Source organism: Notechis scutatus, chromosome 8 (genome assembly GCF_049901735.1).
Source record: "Notechis scutatus isolate UNSWTSFEM ecotype Mainland chromosome 8, rNotScu1.2, whole genome shotgun sequence".
In the NCBI taxonomy this organism is placed as follows: Eukaryota; Metazoa; Chordata; class Lepidosauria; order Squamata; family Elapidae; genus Notechis; species Notechis scutatus.
The window spans coordinates 17,546,520-17,568,687 of record NC_142016.1 but is presented as its reverse complement, the minus strand read 5'-3'; the positions used below and the strand labels follow the sequence as shown (position 1 = coordinate 17,568,687).

Here is a 22,168-nt window from a genome sequence, read left to right as displayed (position 1 = left end):
AACTTTGAATATATCTCTATTTCTTTTTTAAACTGGGGTTCCCTATTTCAATCTACTGTTTACATATAATATTTCCTGGCAAGATAAAAAGCGTTTTGTCAGATGCAAAGAATCAAGACCCTTCTTGTAAGTTGGAGTATACTATAAATGATTTATTGAAATCTATACATAAGAACCCGGTCAACAAACAGTCAGCACTAAATAGGCATTAGATAAAGGTCAACCAAATTCAAGGGGGCTTGGCCTGGGCCTCTTGTGGCAATGAAAGGATTCTAAATTTATGACACATTTTACTCTGCCCTCCAAGTCTGCCTGATTGTCTCCTACACAATTCTAATTAAAAGCCACCAGTTACATCAGTTACAATCTTTGGTTAAACCTCCATGCATTTTTTGAAGCTGAACCTCTGCCATCAGAAGGAAGTATTTGAAATAATTATGGGATGGCAATCATGCCCCATAAATTTAATTAGAAGTTTTTATGAGTACTTTTTATAGAAGAGGGTGGCATATGTATTTCTGTTTGTTAATTAAGCCCTAAATCAAAAAGTAAACAGTGTTGCAGATAAACAACAATAAGATAATTAAGTCATAGTATATTCAGAGCCTGAGAGAGATTCAGAAACTGACTGGGAAAACATAGGCTACTAGTAATAACTTAGTTATCCGGAAAACCAAGAGATAATTAGTTGGTTCACAAAGAGACAGTTAAATAAAAAAATCTGCCTCAATAAACAGAGAAATTGAATCCCAAAATGAAAGCAATTTGGCTGCTGAGATTTCTGTAATTTATTCCATTCTCTTTAATAAATCTTCTTAAAGAAAACTTTGGGAAAATATTGCTATCAGCTTAAGTCAACAGAATGTCATGTGAAAATATATCAGGGCAGATTATATATTTCCTTTAAGATATATGTCTAAGGATTGTTTTTGAGATCCAGCAATGGAAATTTCTGCTTGGGGGGGATGAATTTTGGCTTTAGACTCCTCTTGGCATATCTGTAAATTATGTTTGGGTGTTATGGCTGTGATACTTGGAGAAGATTGTAAAGCCAAGAATAGCCCAAGATTTATGACTACATCACTGAGTGTGCTTAGTAGTTACCAGGCATGGGCTGCTAAACTCTGGCTCACCACTAAGTGGCAGTGGAGTTTCCTCAGACTTTTTGCTGCCATCTTGTGACTGACTGGTCAATGGCAGCCCAGGATAGATAGCCCTTATTTGACTCCTTTATATTTTCTTTTCTTCTTGTTTTCAGCATCTTCCATAATCTATATGACTATTGGTGACAGGGGTGGGCTGCCCTAATGACTGGCTAGGTGGGCGTGGCTGGGTGGTCATGTGATCAGATGGGTGTGGCTAAGTGGTCATGTGACTGGGTGGATGTGGCCAACTTGACATTGTTTCTTTGCCCTAATTACCTAAAAAAAAGATATATACCAAAAGGTTGTTTCCTATTTCATGCATTTAATACTTAAATAAAAGACTGCGTGAAACCAGGCTTAATAGCAGTGACTGTGAGAGGGATCTTGGAATCTTAGTGCAGTTTCTGGTGCATTAGGTGATTCTTACTATTTGGGAATTCATCCCCTCAGAGGCTAGTGGCTATGTTATCTGATTTTCTCAATGGTTCTCCCTCGCAAGCGCTGAGTGGATTGTTTATCTAGCTTGCAACACTTTTACAAGGTGTGAAATGCTCTTGGCTGAACGCCCAGAAGTTCAATTAAGCCTATTAAGAGCTTTCCCTTGCTGCTTGTCTTTCTGAGGTTATTGGGGGCTCTCCAAGCCCATAGAGTCTTAGCTAGGGGCTCTCCCAAGCTCCTGCGAGCCCCCAGCAGCCCACCCCTGATTGGAGACCTGAAGCCTGAAGCATTTTGAATGGACTGAACAGCTAAGGATTGCAACTAAAACAATCTACGAACAGAAATGCTATCATGTTAGCTACACACTCTTGGATCCAGTGCACAGGTTACCTGTGTACACATTAGTCAAATAGATATTTGATTTCCAATGGTGCCAAGTTTTTCACCAGAAACTTTTCACTTCTCTTACTTATATACCTTCTTGCTTTTTTCCCCTTTCATTTAAATCTTTCACACAGGCAGTTCTTGACTTACAACAGTTCGTTTAGTGACTGTTCAAAGTTACAACGGCATTGAAAAAAGTGACATGACCATTTTTCACACTTATGACCATTGCAGCACCCGGTGGTCATATGTTCAAAATTCAAATGCTGAGCAATATTTATGATGGTTGCAAAGTCCCAGGATTATGTAATCTATCACCTTTTGCGAACTTCTGGCAAGCAAAGCCAATGGGGAAACCAGATTCACTTAGCAATCTTGTTACTAACTTAACAACTGCAGGGATTCACTTACAACCTGTGGCAAGAAAAGTTGTAAAATGGGGCAAAACTCATGTAACAAACATCTCGCTTAACAACAGAAACTTTTGGGCTCAATTGTTGTCGTTGCTCAAGGACTACCTGTATACATTTTAACTGGAGAGATAATTAGAAAACTTTATTTAGTCCTGAAGTCCAGGCCATAGCAAAAACTACTTTGCTCTTTGATCTATTCCCAGGGTAGATTTTTTAATAGCATTTTTTAATAGCATTATACCAATGATAAACTCCTCAAAGTGATAGGATAGGATAGGATAGGATAGGATAGGATAGAATAGGAATAGGAATAGGAATAGGAATAGGAATAGGAATAGGAGTAGAGTAGAGTAGAGTAGAGTAGAGTAGAGTAGAGTAGAGTAGAACAGAACAGAACAGAACAGAACAGAACAGAACAGAATTCTTTATTGGCCAAGTGTGATTGGACACACAAGGAATTTCCCTTGGTGCAAATGCTCTCAGTGTTCATAAAAGATACATTCATCAAGAGTCAAGAATCATAAGGTACAACACTTAATGATAGTCATAGGGTACAGTAAGCAATCAAATCATACTAGGAAACAGTCCATATAAATCATAAAGATAAATTTCCCTTGATTTCCTTGATCTGTAATGACAAGCACTGTGGGAAATTTAAAATGGCTGCTTCAAGGTCCCACTACTCCTAGTAGGTAATTCTGCAATTAATACAGAGAATTATCTATCAAGAGGTGTATTTGTTTGTTTGTTTGGGAATAAGTTTTGTTTGTCACCCATCTCGCTTAAAGACAACTCTGGACAGGTTACATTAAAAGCAATAAAGCCAAAAGCGTGTGGTGGAGAATTCTCACATTTTCTATGTATGTGTATGTTCATGATACACAAGCCTGTTATAAAAAGACACTGATAAAATTCTACATAAATAGGATCACAATGACAAGCCAGCCTGAAATTTCTAGCTTAGACATATGTGTGTGTGTGTTTTCTGGAACACCCAATCAAATAGTTTTATTTATCTCTCCCATATTCACACACCCTGATGGTAAAAACATCATCAGCCTCTGTATCTCCAGATGTTTCCATTGTTTAAGGATCAAAGGAATCCATTTTAGCATTTAAATGATTGTATCAGAGACTTGTACATAGACCGAAATCTTTTGTATCAATCTTAGAGGACACCTGGATGATTCAGTGCTTCAGAACAGCAGAGGCTAGGGTAGACTTATTGCAAGGTGGCATCAGAATTAATCTCAGCCACTTTGGCACATGCCGCTCAACTATAAAGCGTAGGTATGCATGCAAAATTGATGGAGCCATTTCAGGTGAAGGCACAGGGAATTTGAGTAAATACCACACCCACGCATTGCTACACAACACCTGGACTTCCAGCTTCTGCAAAGGAACAGAGTTATTTGCATTATTCTAATTTATACTGTTTTGTACTATTTTGTAATGTATGCATAGGCCTGCACATGCTTTGATTCCTATGTTTGGATAGAATAGAATAGAATAGAACAGAACAGAATAGAATAACAAAGTTGAAAGGAACCTTGGAGGTCTTCTTGTCCAACTTTCTGCTTAGGCAAAAAACCTATACCATTTCAGACAAATGGTTATCTCTTCTTAAAAACTTCCAGTGTTGGAGCATTTACAATTTCTGGAGACAAGTTGTTCCACTGATGAATTGTTCTGTCAGGAAATTTCTCCTTAGTTCTAAGTTGCTTCTCTCCTTGATTAGTTTCCACCCTTTGCTTCTTGTCCTGCCTTCAGGTGCTTTGGAGAATAGCTTGACTCCTTCTTCTTTGTGGCAGCCTCTGAGATATTGGGACACTGCTATCATATCACCCCGACATAATATGTAGTGTCAATTCCCTTCCATGCAGTGATGAAGTTACTCTACACCAGAGGTCCCCAAACTTGGCAACTTTAAGACTTGTGGACTTCAACTCCCAGAATTCTCCAGCCAGCTATGCTGAGTTAAAAAAAGAGAAACTTTTACCCAAAATCAGGCAAAGCAGGCTGGCAGATTGAGTTGCTCACAGAATCACAGATTCACTTAGAGATCTATGATTCTGCCATCGGCTACCTGAGTCTGCACTGAATAATAGAAGCTTCAGTCCCAAGGAAGGTTCAGCTCTGCTTAAAAGCAGAGCCAAAGATCTAAAGATTAGCTAGAAAGCAAGAAATCCAACCATTTCCTGCTTTCTAGCTCATCTAAATCTCCCTGCACAGCAGAACAGCTGATGGTCGGGAAGAAAAAAAAAAAAAAATAGTAATTTAGCAGGCAAGTTTGCCAGGTAAGGAGTGAGTGGGCAGGGAGGGTTCCCACAGGCCACGTGGCGGCGCAGCCTTGTGTTCATGTGCAGCCTGGATTAATTGCTTTGGGGGTGCCTTGGGGCGAAATTTCTCTGCAGCCCACCAAAATGTTCTTGCGGACCACCAGTGGGCCGCCCCACCAGTTGGTGACCACTGTACTAGGGTATTGTTTTCTGCTTGATTGTTTGCCTGGTGTTAATTCCTATTTATCTGAGGGCTGACACTGGGGAGGACGTATTCTCTTGGCTTTTTATAACTCTTTTGAATCGTGTGTAAACATGATTTATTTCTATGTGCCAATTGATGGCTGAGTTATCTGAGTGTCAAACTTCCAGGAATTTCCTAGTGTTTTTGGATTTAGCTTGGTCTAAGACAGGGTGGGCAAACTTTTTGGCTCGGGAAGAAAGAAAAGGAAAAAATAGTAATTTAGCAGGCAAGTTTGCCAGGTAAGGAGTGAGTGGGCGGGAGGGTTCCCACAGGCCATGTGGGCGGCGCAGCCTTGTGTTCATGTGCAGCCTGGATTAATTGCTTTGGGGGGTGCCTTGGGGTGAAATTTCTCTGCAGCCCACCAAAATGTTCTTGCGGGACCACCAGTGGGCCGCCGCCACCAGTTGGTGACCACTGTACTAGGGTATTGTTTTCTGCTTGATTGTTTGCCTGGTGTTAATTCCTATTTATCTGAGGGCTGACACTGGGGAGGACGTATTCTCTTGGCTTTTTTATAACTCTTTTGAATCGTGTGTAAACATGACTTATTTCTATGTGCCAATTGATGGCTGAGTTACCTGAGTGTCAAACTTCCAGGAATTTCCTAGTGTTTTGTAGCCTGGTAAGATTTAGCTTGGTCTAAGATGTTCACCGTTTCCCTGTTGAAACTATGGTTAAGTCTGTCTGTGTGGCGTGAAATTAAGAGTTTTCATAGTGTCTTCTGACTGGTGTTTGGTGTTCATGGATGTGTTCTGCTAGCCTTCTGCCTATCTGTCCTACATAGTGATTGTTACAGTCCTTATACTATTTGTTGTAGATGACCCTTATTTTTTCTTCTTTGACTGCTAGGGACTTTTGTTTACTTAAGATGGTTTACTTAAGATTTTAGAAGGCTTAAGTTGGTTTGTGTGCTATGATAATGCTTTGTGTTGGTAACAGCCTGTTATCAATAGGGGTTTTATGAAATCAAGCAGTAGGATAGCAGTTGCCTACTAGAAAGATGTAATTCCATCAACATCAACAGTCTTCTGGTGCCATTTCACTTTGCCTCTTTTTCACTCCTGATCTATTCAATCTTAGTTGGAGGAAGGAAGTGGAACCACAGTAATATTAGTAACAAGGGGGTGTTACACACCTACACATTGTTGATCTCTGTCAACAATGCCTCCGTTTGCAATCCTAAATGCCTCACACAATTTTTGACCTAACTAGGACTCATGCTCAGCTTCTGGAGAACAATGCAGAAAAAGGTTGTTTGCTTTAAGTTCAACCCTCTATCAAGCAGCACCGAAATGAGAAGCATCTCCAGGATTGTGGAAATTAGTGATCAATTAAATAAACAAATAGATTTTTAAAAATGTTTTCTACAGTGAAAGCCCTCAGTTGATATGACAGCGAATTCTTAAAGTGAATTTAATGAGCCATAATCTCTTTTTATATAAACTGATACTCCTTCAGTCATTATCAAGCTGGAGTAAAGTTCAATGGCTGGCTACTTCACAGATCTACCAACAGCATCTAGAAATAATAAAAAATATTTGTGATTCAGATTTGAACTGTGGAGTCCCTTGGTGTTCTCTGAACTTGGTTATTTTCTTGCAAATGTTTCATTACCCAACTAGGTAACATCTTCAGTACTGGGCAGTTCAGTGCAGCACTGATGATGTTATCTAGTTGGGTAATGAAATGCCTGCACAAAAACAACCAAGCCCACATGTGTGTATATACTTTTCTTAACAATGCTGTGGAGATAGTTTGTCATTTTCTTCTAGGATTACTTTTTTTTCAACTTCTCAGTCTAGTCTAGGGCCACAGAAATTCCTGGTGATGTTCCATTCAAAAATAACTATAACTAATTGTGTTTAGTTTTTGTTCAAGATCAACAAAATTGGCCTTTTTTGATGTATTATATAATAAAGACTCAGAAGGGAGAGAGGAGGAAGGAGAGCCAGAGTTCAAGAACAATTAAAGAATAGACAGGAGAGATGGAGCTGCTTTATACTAATCTAAAAGTCAGATGATATAGGAAAGATGCCATTGTAACACTGTCATCTTCCAGGCGTGTTTTCACATGAGCTGAGTAGAGAAAAAAGTGATAAATATTGCAGTACTTGGTTGAGATGATGTGAGTACAAGTACATAGTTTCTGAGTGTGGTTGCGGGGTGAGCACAACAGTGTTTGGAAATCAAGACATGAGGATTTCGGAGGAAAAAAGCAAGGGCAAAGATGAAATACAAATATAAATATGCATCCATAGAGAATCAAAATGGGATGTGTGTGTTCTTTTTCCAGCCCGGTGGTGGTATTCTTTTTTTTTTTTACTTCCGGTTCTGTAGGTGTGGCTTGGTGGGTGTAGTGTGGCTTGGTGGGCATGGCAGGGGAAGGATATACTGTAAAATCTCCATTCCCTCCCCACCCCACTAACCTGCTTTCCAGCTCCATTCTCCTGTGCAGGGCAACCAAAGAAGACCCAGCCGATCAGCTGGGACTCGGGAGGCAGAGAATAGAGGGGGCGGGGCCAGTCAGAGGTGGGATCTGCTGGTTCTCTGAACTACTCAAAATTTCTGCTACCGGTTCTCCAGAACTGGTCAGAATCTGCTGAATACCACCTCTGTTCTAGCCGTTTTATAACACTCCTCCCCAAAACTCCAGATTTGAGAAAGTTTGACTTTTCTGAGCCAAGTTTAGGACTGCATCTTCATTTCCATGGAGGTGTTGGAAGGAAAATCCATCTGGTTCAGTTCCAAGCTGGGAGAAAAACGCTGGAAATAACACAGAGGCTGATTGGAAAGAAAGATTCTGTTTATTGGTGAACAGAAGCACCAGGGGCAGCTGACCAATTAGCCAGATGAGTGCCAGGATTTTTATACAGGTCCTGAAATGCTGCTGAGAGGGATGGGTTGTGCAATGAAGGCAGCTTGTCTTCTGAAAGGGTATTGGGCAATTCCTATTGTGGCTAAATGGCTTTCTTGATCCTGTGCTGGATCTTGGGTGAGGGGCTGCTTTTTCTAATCCCACCGTTCTGTTTTTGTTAGCTGTCAAACTTTGCTGCAAGGAGTTTCGAAATATTCTTGTCTTGAATGGGCTTCCGCTGGCAGTATTTGCTTTGCTTATGAATGGAGCCATCTAGATAGTTGACTTCCTCTTTCAATAAACTCTTTATCTCTTAAGTGCTATGGGCTATTAAGAAAGACTGGTTCCTGCTGCTTTCTGCCTCTAAGAACATGTTTCTCCATTTCTCCTTTGGGGAAATATAATATTCTGTCTCTTTAATATTTCCCAAAATATTTCATTCTTCTTGGAGGCGGGGGGGAGGGGCTTCCCACAGAGGATTGTGGGGGAGAATCCCAACCAAGTGTCTATGGAGATTCTCAGCCATCCAGGTCAAAACTGTCTCAAAGGTAGGAAGAAGATGTTTAGCTTCTCAGCCAAGAATCTTCATTAGTAGTGACTGGTTGGTGGGTGGGTGGGTGGATAGCTTCTGACATTTATGACTGAATGGTGGGGGGAAAGGATGAAAAGATTGTATTTCTTTGCAGTCATCTGGTCATTAGCACTCTCTCTGAGCCCTTGAGGTACAGATAAACCCCCAAGTGGCCTCAACGGCTCTCAGAAAGAGTGCTAATGAGCAGATGGGTGCAAAAAATTACAATCCTTCCATCCCACCACCATGCAGTCACAACTGATTCCTTCCTCCCCCCCCCCAAAAAAAGTCCAGTTTCCTTGGGGGGGAGAAACATCTTTGGGTCCCAATCAAGTGATTTCTATGGGGAAAAAACCCTTGTGACGTCACACAGGGAGAATTTCAAAAATCCTGCCTTCTAAACTATTAATCTAACATCTAACCGACGATGAAGATCATACTGTTATGCTCTGTGCTGTAGTGCTTTTTTTTTCTTCTTCGCAGCAGTCCTGGAAATGTTTGCCAAAATATTATCACATGTTGCATTCAGTTCTATAGCACATACCGTACTGATGAATGGTAAAGGAGAATGCTTATATGTTAGAGTTATTTAGCACTTGCATAAATCTAATCTAAATATGTAAATTGGAATGTGTGTGTTTCCTATATAATTCTACAGCATATATTTATATATGGTTAGCATAGGCACACAAATGTATGTACAGATATGTTAGAGGACACTCCTAATGATTTTCCTATTAAACCATCTTGGCTAATGTTACTCGATAATGAGTCATTTTAATGTTTTTAGTGCAGGAAATTATTTCCTATTTTGTATTACTTGTGCTACTCAGAAGTACAATGAAAGAAAAGTAGGTAAGATTGCCACCTAATTCCCATTTAATTACATGGAGTTTATTTCCCCACAGAATGCACAGATTTCATTGTAAGAAAATGCTCATGTTGGAGGTTTTTAAACAATGGATAATTAGACAACCTGGGTAGGAATAATTTTCTTCCCTCCAGCCTAGGCATACCCAACAGCTCCAACTGTTCATATATTTTTCATTCCTGGTCCAATTATTTGCAGAAATACTGTCTGTTAGAAATCAACATTTTCTAATGCTATTACATTTCTTAGATTGGTCAATTATATATAACTGAATTATAAGATGCTGGAATTATAATACAGGAAGTTTTTAAAAAGATGTTGGATAACCGTTTGTCTGAAGTGGTGTAGGGTTTCCTGCCTAAGCAGGGGGTTGGACTAGAAGACCTCCAAGGTCCCTTCCAACTCTGTTATTCTATTCTATTCTATGCTTGAAGAACACATCTCTGCTAATAAGCTTTTACCCCTTGTACAGGGAAGAAAAACCATGGTCATCCAGATGTCCTTATATTCCAACTTCAGGCATGAGCCATGCTCGCTGGAGTGTCTATGCTTAGAGAATGGTCTTCTTCTGTAGTCTAGAAATATCATAAAACAAAATTGCTTATTTTTTTAAAATCCATCTCTATTGCAACAAGGCAAAGCTTGCAATACTTGTCATGCATGGAGTTAAACCCTATTCCCTGGCACTTTTATCTGAAAGTATTGCTGTTTAAAAGGCCAAATATAGATTTCCATTTGGAGCTTTCCCATTCTACTTGTGTTTTAAATTTAGTCTCTGAATCAAGATAAGTAAAGAACAATACATGTGTCCAACGTGAAATAAGAGGGTAGGATCTGGCTTTCTGATAAAGAATAAACTTTTGTTTATCTTTGGCGCTGAACAGCTGGCATTTCAGGTTCTCCAGGAGTCGCGCTTTCTTTACATTCAAATATGGGCCATCTAGTTTCCCCATTTCTCTACCACCAAACTCAAATCATGAGTTTACATTATCAGAGAAAAGTACACTCTGTGATTGTGGGGTGATGGTGGGGGGGAGAAGCTTATTACTTTTTCTCCATTATATTCTAGGAAGATCCTGATGTTTATTCAAGAGACATACTATAAAGAGGCGGAGGGTGGAACCAGGAGGTGGTAGGTTGGTCCATTCCGATTTTAATGTGGGTTTCTTGCTAGAAAAGAGATTGGACAATATACAACCACTACTTTGAGTCACAGTGGATGCTCCAAACTTGTGATGCATCATGCAAGGACTCACATCCAGGACATCCTCCTCAATCAGCATTTAAATGTTAACTTCTCCATTAGTTACTCATTGTTCTCTTTTAGACAACAGTGTCAAGATTGTCTTCCATCTGAAGCTTTGTCGAGAACCACAGGTGAGATTCAATTCACAATTTCACTCAGGATATTTGACTATAAGTCTTAAATTTGGACAAGAGACTACGCTACTGTATTTAATCTTTTGGAATGGGCTAGTTTCGATGGCATTACAACGCATAGTGATAGTGTTCCCCTTTGTAGAAAGTTATCAAATGAGAAAAGAATGGTGTAAAATTTGCAAATGTCTAGGGAGATTCTCAGTCATCCAGGTGATGGTTGTTCCACAGGTGCTTTTTTTTCAAGAGGCAATTGGACTTTCTAGTTTTTCTTTGAAGACGTTTTGCTTCTCATCCAAGAAGCTTCTTCAGCTCTGAGCTGAGAAGTGAAACATCTTCAAAGAAAAACCAGAAAGTCCAGTTGCCTCTTGAAAAAAAAAGCACCTTTGGATAAAATTTGCAACTTCATTTCCTAATAAATTGGTTTTATGGGAGAGAAGGAATGTTGCTAAAGAAACTTGTTATCAAAAGTGCAAGAGATTTAAACTAAATAGTTTTTGTAAAAGGGGTTTTGTTTTGTTTTTTTACATTTCTGGGATCTATGGCTGGATCATGGATCAGAAGCACACAGAAGAAAGTCTAAGAGAAGTTATAACATGATTTCAAAACTTTGGTGCTCTTCGATAAACATGTGAGAGCCACCTCTTTTCCGTTCTCCCCCCCTTTTTATTGTCATGTCATATTTTAATCGTCTCATGAAACCTAAATTATATGGAACACAAAATGAAAAAAGTATCCATCTCATCCTGGACACCCTTTTTTTGAACTATTACTATCTGGCAGACAGTACAGGATAATAAAAACAAGGACAAATAGGCTGAAAAACAGCTTCTATCCCAGGGCAGTAACTCTGTTGAATTCTACTGTATACTGCAATATTAATGGGATATCAGGGGTTTTCAATTCAATGGGTGGAGTGTGAGGGATGTGTGTTTGTGTTTATTTTCATAGTCATAAATTGTACACTAAAGATGGTATTTAATTTCATTGTATGAGGTGCAATGACAATAAAGTAAAGTAAAGTATCTTTGAGATATGGGCATCATCCAACGTACTATACTTCTGGCTCTGAATAACATGCAGACTAGATTACAAAGGTATGTTTTAGCTGGATGTACTAGATTAGCTGAAATAGTGTCTTACCAGCTGAAATATGTGTCTTACTTAAGTGGCTGAAAAGGAAGCTATAAATCCATTGTCTAATCTGGAAGAAGTTGTACTATTGTTATGGTTTCTTTTATATGCCTCATGTTCAAAAGTGGCTAAGAATCAAAATATAAATCAGCCTCCTCCTCCTCCATTTTCTCCTCGTTTCTATTATTATGATCACAGACAATGAAAATTCACTGTCACTGCTGTGAGAGAGGTGGCCATATAAATAATTTAAATAAATAATCTGAGTAAAATTTCCAACCTCCTCTGTCCGATTTTATATATTTTCCCACGTCATTATAGTTGTGCTTTTAAAGTTGTAGCAACGTTTCGGCAGAATCTCATCTGCCATCATCAGGCTTCTGTATTGTGTTCGTCTGTGAGTCAGACTTTTACAGTTGTTTCAGTTTTAAATTTTATATCACCCAGAGGAAGTGTTTACCAATCTTTCACAGCAAGACAAAAGAAATGATAATGCATTGTGGATAATAATTATAGGAGAACTGTTTACATACACAGTTACCGGTATTAATGTTGGTTGGCCTCATTACTGCCACTGAGGAGGCCAGTAACCGTGATTTAATCTTGTAGATATCCATGCATTTGTTCTTTGCAAATCTCTTGCCCTGCAGCCAATTGTCCCAAGACTTTTGGGTTCCAGTTGACCTCACAAAACAAAGGATGAAACAATTATTTTTGGGGTTACTTCTGGTGAGCTCAACAGGTAAGGAAATTAACTCTAGGTAACCAACCTTTTCTTATTTGTAAGCTTTATTATGATCTTTGCTATCAATACCAGGAGGTAAGTATAAGAGGAGGAGACATAGTGCAATATTCCAGATTCAGATGTACAAATTTATCAATGTTTTCCCCCCCCCTCCTTCTCATTCTTGGATGCACAATTGTCACAGAGTTATTCTACAGTAAGATGGCCAGCCGATATAGTGAATAAATAAATAAATAATCAGTCTGATCCAGTATGAAGCAAGAATGTTGTGTATGAATCTGGAAACCTAAAATGGAACTCCTCATAAATTTGAAGTAAAATCCCTTATTTTCTTTTCTGGACACAATAAAGACCTATGTGATATGTAGTAACAAACAAAATGACAGTTATAAATCTATGATGGAATAAATGAAATAAAAAAGATTTAAAGAAATGCACAGGTCAAACTGCTATGTACTTTATCTTCCAATCCTAAAGTGAAACCTCAACTTAAATGACCCCTTTTAGTGGACTCTGGAAATAACAGCCTGTGATGACCCAGGATGGGATACAAAAGCAACACAGTCACAAAAACAGATGAAGTGTTTTTAATCCCTTCAAGTTGGCTTTAAAGCTCCAATTATCATTGACTGGAGACAAAAAAACTCCCACACAAACAGTTATGAAAAGGAAAAACTTCCATTCAAACTCCATTACTGAGACAAGGCAGGATAAGGGCTTGAAGATGTCCACAGATATCAAAATACACACACTGGGAAGGACAACAAACTCAGATAAGACGGACAAACTAAAAATATTTTCATGCTTTGTTTCCAGCACTGGCCCATGCTCAGTCCATCCTTTTAAACAGTCCTCACAGCTGCAGCCCATGAAAGGGATCAAGGCTCTTTCCTCCCCCGTAGACCACGCCATTCACATTTCTCCCTTATCCTCTCCTCCCTATGTGCCCTAAGATGAAGAGGGGATGGGCTTGGGTCTTCCTCTGATTGCCCAGCTGGCAGTTTTCCCCAGTTTTCTCCACAACCTCCAGAGCCATACCTCCACCCCCTGTCAGCTGTTCTTCCTCTCCCTCGGAGTCAGACTCCAACAGGGGCATGACACGGCCAGAATTTCTTCTAGAAATAGCAGATAAGTGTATTGTGTCTGAAATATTCAAGAGTGGACAGTCAAATTTGTTGTTTTTACTTTAATTGTACATCACCAGCAGTAATTTGTGACATTTGTGTTATGACACAAATTATTTAATTCACAACAATTTACATCATTTGCATTAGTACACCAGGATGTATATGTCATGAACTGCTGGGAAAAATGAGATTTGCAATGTAACAACATTCAGGATAACCGCCCCTCCTGAATGGGCAGTTAACTGAGATTTCACCATTCTTCAAAATGGAGAGAGCTAAGCATAACTGAAGCCTGTCTGTCTTGTGAGCTCGGGTTATGATGAAGGCAGCATTATGGAGGCATGATAAAAAAAAATCAGGATGGCAGGTCATTCTGTGTTGTAGTTTGGAAAGCTGGGAAGAGACTGTTGAGGTAATTCCCCGTTAGGAGAATGAGCGCATACAGGGAGACGTATTGAGAGAAGTGTTTGAATAATACACACACAGCACACAGATACACTGTACAGTAAATGTAGGTTTTTACTTCCAGAAAGGTTTAAGCAAAGTTCAAAACAATCAGTCCAAAGTCATTCACAGGTAAGATCAGTCAGTTTTTAGTCCAGGGATAATCCAATAACAAAGTCCAGTGTCAAAAACAGTTCAGTATCAGACTTACATCAAATCCAGAAATAGCAGTCAATTAGGAAAAATGGAAGAACAGCAATACTCTCCAACAGGAGGAAAAACGGAGACTCACTCACTTCACTGAGACTCTTCTGAGACTAAGACTAAACAACCCAGGTTTCTGGCTCCATCTTATGGCCGTTTGAGTAACCACACCCAATTGCAGTTTTTAGCATGCTCGTAAAGAGACAGTATTAAAATGTCTATCCTGGTTTATATATTTCCATCCCAAATAGCTGTTAGGTTACTTACATTCCTAACAGAGACATGTCAGCGAGATAAAAAAAAACAGCACTGTAACAACTAGGGAAGAAAAAAATATAGGGGAAAAACCGCCCCCAAGTGCTCTGAAGTAAGACAGTTGGTTAACACTGATGATGTTACTTAGTTTGGTAATGAAATATCCACAAGAAAACAGCCAAGCTCAGGGAACATCAAGGACCTCACAGTTCAACCCTGAGCTCTTAAGAATACTCTCTTCTATCAGCAAAGAAAGAAAGAAAGAAAGAAAGAAAGAAAGAAAGAAAGAAAGAAAGAAAGAAAGAAAGAAAGAAAGAAAGAAAGAAAGAAAGAAAGAAAGTGTTAAGTATGGAGAATAACGGAGACCAGACATCTGACCAGTGACTTCAACTCTTTAATAAGTAATAGAACATAACAGAGCAATGGGCAGCAGTAACCCTTTTATAGGGTGAGCTGCTGCCTTATTAACCAATGAAAATGTGCAACAAGTTCAAACTACTAACCAATAAGAAAAGTCCCAAAAGTGGCCAATCAGGGACTAGTTCTGGCCCAATCCCAAGTTGTTGTATAAGGACCAATCTAGTGTGCAGGTTTTCAACCCCTAATTTGCATTTAGGTTATTCACTTTTATTGATTCACAACAGAAAGAAAGAAAGAAAGAAAAGAAGGAAGACAAAAAGGGCACACATTTATATCAAATGTGTATGTACTGGATTATATACACATATTAATTTAGAAATAGCCATTATAATAATGCCAATAGATTTGCTATTTACCTGTCATCAGAGTATGGAAGACCTGTTAACACCTACTCTCCAGGTGTTAACTGAAAGCAGGTAAGTTTGAAGTTTTTTCCATTCTCCTTCTTATGGTTTGCTCTTTCCAAACTGGTCTCACTTTTCCAATGAAAACAATCTTGCTCTTATAGATCTTGAGAGAGAAAGTAGCCCTTGGACCACAATTCAGTGCATAATATCCAAGGTTGCTATTTCAGTGTCTACTGCATACAAATTGCCCAGTGCTCAGGTTTCCATTCCTCTTCTTTTGGTCACCATGATGTAAAAAAGATGTTGAGACTCTAGAAAAAGTGCAGAGCAGAGCAACAAAGAGGATTAGGGGACTGGAAGCTAAAACATATAAAGAACGGTTGCTGTAATTGGGTATGTCTAGTCTGATGAAAAGAAGGACTAGGGGTGACATGACAGCAGTGTTCCAATATCTCAGGGGCTGCCACAGAGGAGAGAGAGTCAAGCTATTATCCAAAGCACCTGAGGGCAGGACAAGAAGCAATGGATGAAAACTAATCAAGGAGAGAAGCAACCTGGAATTAAGGAGACATTTCCTGACAGTGAAAACAATTAATCAGTGGAACAGCTTGCCTCCAGAAGTTGTAAACGCTCCAACACTGGAGGTTTTTAAGAAGAGATTGGACAACAATTTGTCTGAAATGCTGTAGGGTTTCCTGCCTAAGCAGGGGGTTGGACTAGAAGACCTCCAAGGCCCCTTCCAACTCTGCTATTCTATTCTATTCTATTCTATTCTATTCTATCTTACGTGGAATTATCTGGTCTCATTTTGGAGCAAAGAAACAGTTTTTTCTGGAAAAAAGTCCTTCTGAGTCCTTTTAGAAGAACATTGCAAACAATGCAGCAGAATGTAGATGGACTTTATGCTCAGGTTGGTTTTAGAAAATATCAAGTGGAGATGCCCAAGCAGTGGGCTAAGTTCCTGCAAATGATACTCTGATGATCATTTTTTCTTTGATGTGCTTTTATCTCAAGTCTTAGCACAGGAAAGTACTGGTGACCGAGTCATAGGTGGATATAACTGCAAATCAAATTCCCGCCCCTACCAGGCAGCCATTGTAACTGGAGATAAAGGCAACCGGAGGATTTATTGCGGAGGAAGCTTGGTGCACCCATGTTGGGTGCTGACAGCAGCCCATTGTAGAGCCAGACAAAGGTAAGTCAAAGATGAAATTAGCATGAAGCAGCAGGCAGCAGGATAAAAGCCTTCTCTTGAGAGCCAGTTGATGTACTGGTTAAGGTGCTAAGAATGGGGAGACCCAGGGGGTGATGTGCTCCCTTAGGCATGGAAGCTAGATGGGAAATCATGAGACAGACAGTCCTGCTTTCTCAGTCCAAATCAGCATCAAGGTGACTATAGGAGAGAGACAGGCTGAGCTGAGGGAGGAGTCAAGTGGGAAATTAGTCCGTAAGCCTTACATAGGCATAAGAGGCCTGGCCCCTTTGAATGCCATTGGACCTTGTCTAGTCTGACCCAGGTGCAAACTGCCTGTCTGGGAAGATTCCTGTGAAATAGGCACTGGGCAATAAAGTAGGTAATTAAATTCTTCACATTGTTCATGCCTGACACTGGCTGAAACACAAAAAAACTCTCGTCATATCATTCAGGGATGATTTTGTTGTGTGAAAACCGGGCAAATGCTGGGCAAAAACAAGCAGACTCTGCTACCAGGCGAGATAAACATTAAGAAAAGGAACAAGAACCTTGCTGTTCCCCAGGGAGCCCAACAAGAAACAGCCATCAAAGTCCACGTCATTCCCACACACACAAGATTTGACTATCAACTCCAAAACCTCAATATGCAAATGAAGAGGCTCAGTTTAAGCATTTTAAGAACTGTCTGTTATGATCTATTCAGCCTAAAATATCAGTATAATAAGAGCCATGGTAGCACAGTGGTTAGATTGCAGTACTGCAGGCTCCTTCTGCTGACCGCCAGCTGCCTGCAATTTGGCAGCTCGAATCTCACCAGGCTCAAGGTTGACTCAGCCTTCCATCCTTCCGAGGTGGGTAAAATGAAGACCGAGATTATTGGGGCCATAGGCTGGCTGTATAACCCGCTTAGAGAGGGTTGTCAAGCACTGTGAAGTTTAGTGTCTAAGTAATAGTCTAAGTGCTATTGCTAAAATCCACCAGAGCCAATCTGATGTAGTAGTTAAGGTCCTAGCCTAGAAACTAGCCTAGAAACTAGAAACAGGAGACGGGGAGTTCCAGTTCCACCTTAGACCTGAAAGCAGACTGGATGAATTCAGACCAACCACTCTTTCTCAGCCCAACTCACCTCCAAAATTGTTGTGGGGAAAATAGATAGGAGGAAGGAGTATTATGTATGCTCACTATCTTAAGTTACCCATAAAATAATAGATAGGATAAAAATCTAATGAGTAATAATTTCTAGTTTCCATAGGGTGGCATTTATCAGCCTCGTTCATGATTTTCCTGTGGCTTGTTTTATTCTGTTTCATTTTGTACAGAGTGAAGGTGTGTTTAGGAAAGTATGATCTGAAAAAGGTTGAACCAATGGAGCAGTGCATGGATATCGCTGAAGCTATCCCACACCCAGGTTATAATAAAAAGAAAATGGACAAGGATTACATGCTTATTCGGCTTAAACCCTGTGCCATAATAACTAAAGCAGTTAATGTCACACGACTACCTACTAGATGCCCAAGTGATGGGCAACGATGTTCAGTTTCAGGCTGGGGCACGATCAAATCACCTCAAAGTAAGGAGACAAAAAAGGATGGGCAATTGTTGTTTTCCTCTTGTCATCATTCATGCAAATATGGCAATTCATGGCAATTTCTTACTGCTGTTTAATCTCCCACTCCTAAATTCTGTTTGTCTTACTGTACTATAAGTGCTGGGACAGACAGTTGTGAAATGGCCCGTGCACTTCTAAAAAGGATGGCCTTAAAAGAAATGAGAAACCTAGGTAGGGTTAAGGTTAAGAGTTAGAGATGGGGCTGTGGGTAAGAGTTAAGACTAGGGTTGGAGTTTGAATTGGTTTTAGAAGGCACTTCAAGTATAATTCATAAAAACTAGAAACACTCAAAGGTCTGGTGTAACTTGAAGTAGAAGTGCAACACTGGAGCCATATTCGAGAAGACAAAATATAAATTAAGCTTGGAAGTCTCAACCTTTAGTTTCCAGCTTGTATGTGAATGGAAACCTAAGAACCAGCTCAACCAAACCATTAGACAATTAAATCAACATTCCCCAACTTCATGTTCTCCAGAACATGTTCTCCAATAATTCCAAACAGATTTTTGATGTCTTGTTCAGACATTCTTAATTTCTCATAACATTCCATAATTGACTCAAGTTCTGCTTGTTGGGTGAAATCTGGCAACCTGTCCCAATTAGAAGGACCAAAGGTGAAATTTGAATGAACGGCTCTCCCAGAAACATCAAAGAAACCCAGGGGTGGGATTCAAATTTTTTAACAACCGGTTCTATGGGTGTGGCTTTGTTGGTGGGTGTGGCTTGGTCATGTGACTGGGTAGACATGGCTTGGTGGTCATGTGACTGGCTGGGTGTGGCCAACTCAACATCACTCACATCGAGGCACGCATCTCCTCGCCTGGCCTCTCGTGACTGTGGAGATGCTGCTGTAAGTGTGAAAAAGGGTCATAAGTCACTTTTTTCAGTGCCATTGTAACTTTGAATGGTCACTAAACACAAGCAAAGTACCAGCAAAGGAGTGGGGAAAAAACTCCAGAGATGTTCCTGAGACAGAAAGTCTAGTCCTGCCAAGAATGTAATGAGGGTTAACGGAGAGGCAGTTTCTGTAAACAACACCAGAATATTTCCTTCCTGCCTTCCTTACAGGATTAGGCCAGTAATTTCTTCTAACAACCGGTTCTCCAAACTGCTTAGAATGTTAACAACTGGTTCTAGAGAATAGGTGTGAACTGGTAGAATCCCACCCCTGAAGAAACCACAGATATGCCTGATGTTCATGCATCACTAACTTACTTTTGGGTTGTTGTTTTTTGTTACTATTGACCAATTGGTATGTCTTGCAGACAAACTTCCAGCGAAGATGCAATGTGCAAATGTCAGCATTGTTCCATATAATCAATGCAATAAAGCATATTTTGGTAAGATCACTTCACACATGTTGTGTGCTGGAGTACCTCAAGGAGGCATTGACACTTGCCAGGTAAGATGAGAGCTGGTGGCGGTTTCAGCCTTGTGCCTACAGGCTTTTAAGAACATGTGAGAGTTACAGTGGCTACATAATGACTAGAGGCACGTCAGAGGTGGTATTCAGCAGTGGTGGTATTCAAATTTTTTTACTACCGGTTCTGTGGGCATGGCTTGGTGGGCGTGGTGTTGCTTGGCGTGGCAGGGGAAGGATACTGTAAAATCCCCCTCCCCTCCCCACCCCACTAACCTGCTTTCCAGCTCCGTTCTCCTGTGCAGGGCAACCAAAGAAGACCCAGCCAATCAGCTGGGACTCAGGAGGCGGAGAATAGATGGGGCAGGGCCAATCAGAGGTGGGATTTGCCGGTTCTCTGAACTACTCAACATTTCCGCTACTGGTTCTCCAGAACTGGTCAGAGCTGGCTGAATACAGCAGGTTCTGACCAATTCTGGAGAACTGGTAGAAGAAATTTTGAGTAGTTTGGAGAACCGGCAAGTACCACCTTTGACTAGAGATTTTACAGTATCCTTCCCCTGCCACACCTACCAAGCCACGCCCACAGAAAAAAAAAAATTGAATCCCACCACGGAGGCACGTACAGGTAGTCCCTGATTTATGACCATAATTGGGATTAGAATTTCCATTGCAAAGCAAGGCAGTTAAGCAAATCTGGCTTGCTCCATCAACTTTGCTTGTTGAAAGCTGGCTGGGAAGGTTGCAAATGATGACCACAATAGCAACTCCAGAGTGTCACAACTTTCGTAAATACATGCCAGTTGCCAAGCAACTCGATTTTGATCACGTGGAGATGCTGAGATAGCATTGTAAGTGCTGGTTGCAACTTTGAATGGTTGCTAAATGAACAGTTATGAGTCAAGGGTTACCTGTATAGGGGTTCCATAATGGCTGAAGGCATGTATTTCATCCTGCCAAGGGTGGGCAAATGTGCTGATTCTAGAGACTGCAGTTAGTGATTGGGCTGATAACCACTAATGACAAATGTAACAAAACCCATAAAAATTAATTAGGGTTAGGCCACAGGGGTGTCGAACTGCAAGTGGTGGTATTCATCAGGTTCTGACCCGTTCTGGAGAACCGGTAGCGGAAATTTTGAGTAGTTCAGAGAACCGGCAAATGCTACTTCTGACTGGACCCTTCCCCGTCTATTCTCTGCCTCCCATTGAGTCCCAGCTGATCGGCTGGGTCTCCTTTGATTGCCCTGCACAGGAGAACAGAACTGGAAAGCGGGTGAGTAGGGTGGGGAGAGAATGAGGATTTTACAGTATCCTTCCTCTGCTATGCCCACTAAGCCATGCCCACAGAACCGGTAGTAAAAAATTTTTTTGAATCCCACCACTGCTCAGGGGGGCATGGCCAGAGTAGGCATGGCCAGCTCCACATCACTCACTGAGGCTCCGTTTTGGCCACAATGGCCTCCTGCAGCCCTCTACCGGTGAAAACAAAGCGTGGGGGAGGTTGCAAGTGGTCCTCCCAAGCTCCATTTTTGCTGGTAGAGGTATCACGGGCCAATCCTCCATTGTTTCCTGGATGGGCCCGCTTGCCAGATCTAAACATCCTTCAGGTCAGATCTGGTCCGCGAGCCTTGAGTTTGACACCCCTGGGTCAGGGTTAGGGTTAGGGTTTTTCTGGAAGTTAAACTAGAATAAGATCTACCCGGGAGTGTTAAGTGACCATTTCTGCCTTTTTTTCCCCTTGTAGGGTGACTCTGGGGGGCCCCTCGTCTGCAACGGGCTACTTGAAGGTGTGGTTTCTTGGGGCAAGCATGTGTGCGCTCAAAAAGGGAACCCAGGAGTCTATGCCAAAGCCTGCTGTGTTGTGCCGTGGATTCAGAGCACAATTAAGAAGAGACGAGACCGATTTTCTGGTTAGGACCACAGACATCTTCATTCTTGGCTGTCTTGTTCTGAGGGATTAGAAGGGCAAAGGATTGGGGGAAAAGAGAACGGGAAGGGAAAAAATAATAGCAATAGCACTTAGACTTATATACCGCTTGACAGTGCTTTCCAGCCCTCTCTAAGTGGTTTATAGAGTCAGCCTATTGCCCCCCAACAATCTGGGCCCTCATTTTACCCACCTCAAAAGGATGGAAGGCTGAGTTAACCTTGAGCCTGGGGAGATTCGAACTGCTAAATTGCAGGCAACTAGCTACAGCAGAAGTAGCTTGCAATATTGCACTCTAACGACGCGCCACCGAGGCTCTATAATGCCCTGGTATCCAATATCAAAATCAAGTTTTGAAGGCTCCTCAACAATTTAACTCAGATATAACCTTTTTTTTAAATCTGTACCCCATTTTTACTTGGTAAGACCAATAATCACATTGCATGTACCACTTGCTCATCTCTTCTCTCTGTTTAGGTATCAAAGCAGGAAGGTCTATTACAGGGGTGTCAAATTCAAGGCCCGCGGGCCGGATCTGACCCGAAGGGTGTTTAGATCTGGCCTGTGGGGCTGCCCTTGAAACAGCGAGGGACTGGCCCATGGTGCCTCTGCCAGCAAAAACGGACCTCAGGAAAGCCGCAGGCTCCATTTTCGCTGGCAGAGGGTTGCAGGAGGCCGTCACAGGTGAAAACGGAGCTCGGGAGCCTGTTTTCACTGGCCACAGGCACCCCTGACACAAGTGATGTCGAGCTGTCCACGCCCCCTGGCCCTCCTGAGGTCCAACACAACCCTGATGCAGCCCTCAATGAAATCGAGTTTGACAT

General features: G+C 41.0%; 1 protein-coding gene across 1 annotated transcript; it reads left to right on the top strand.

The window, feature by feature from the left end:
* The first annotated feature begins 10,465 nt into the window (after positions 1–10,465).
* On the top strand, positions 10,466–21,947 carry LOC113419840 (trypsin-3-like). The gene is made up of 6 exons (XM_026679420.2): positions 10,466–10,576; positions 12,361–12,452; positions 16,267–16,447; positions 17,767–18,017; positions 19,321–19,457; positions 21,162–21,947. Exons 2-6 carry the CDS (start codon positions 12,410–12,412, stop codon positions 21,330–21,332), a joined length of 783 nt encoding a protein of 260 aa, XP_026535205.2. The 5' UTR covers positions 10,466–10,576; positions 12,361–12,409; the 3' UTR covers positions 21,333–21,947.
* The last annotated feature ends 221 nt before the right edge of the window (positions 21,948–22,168 follow it).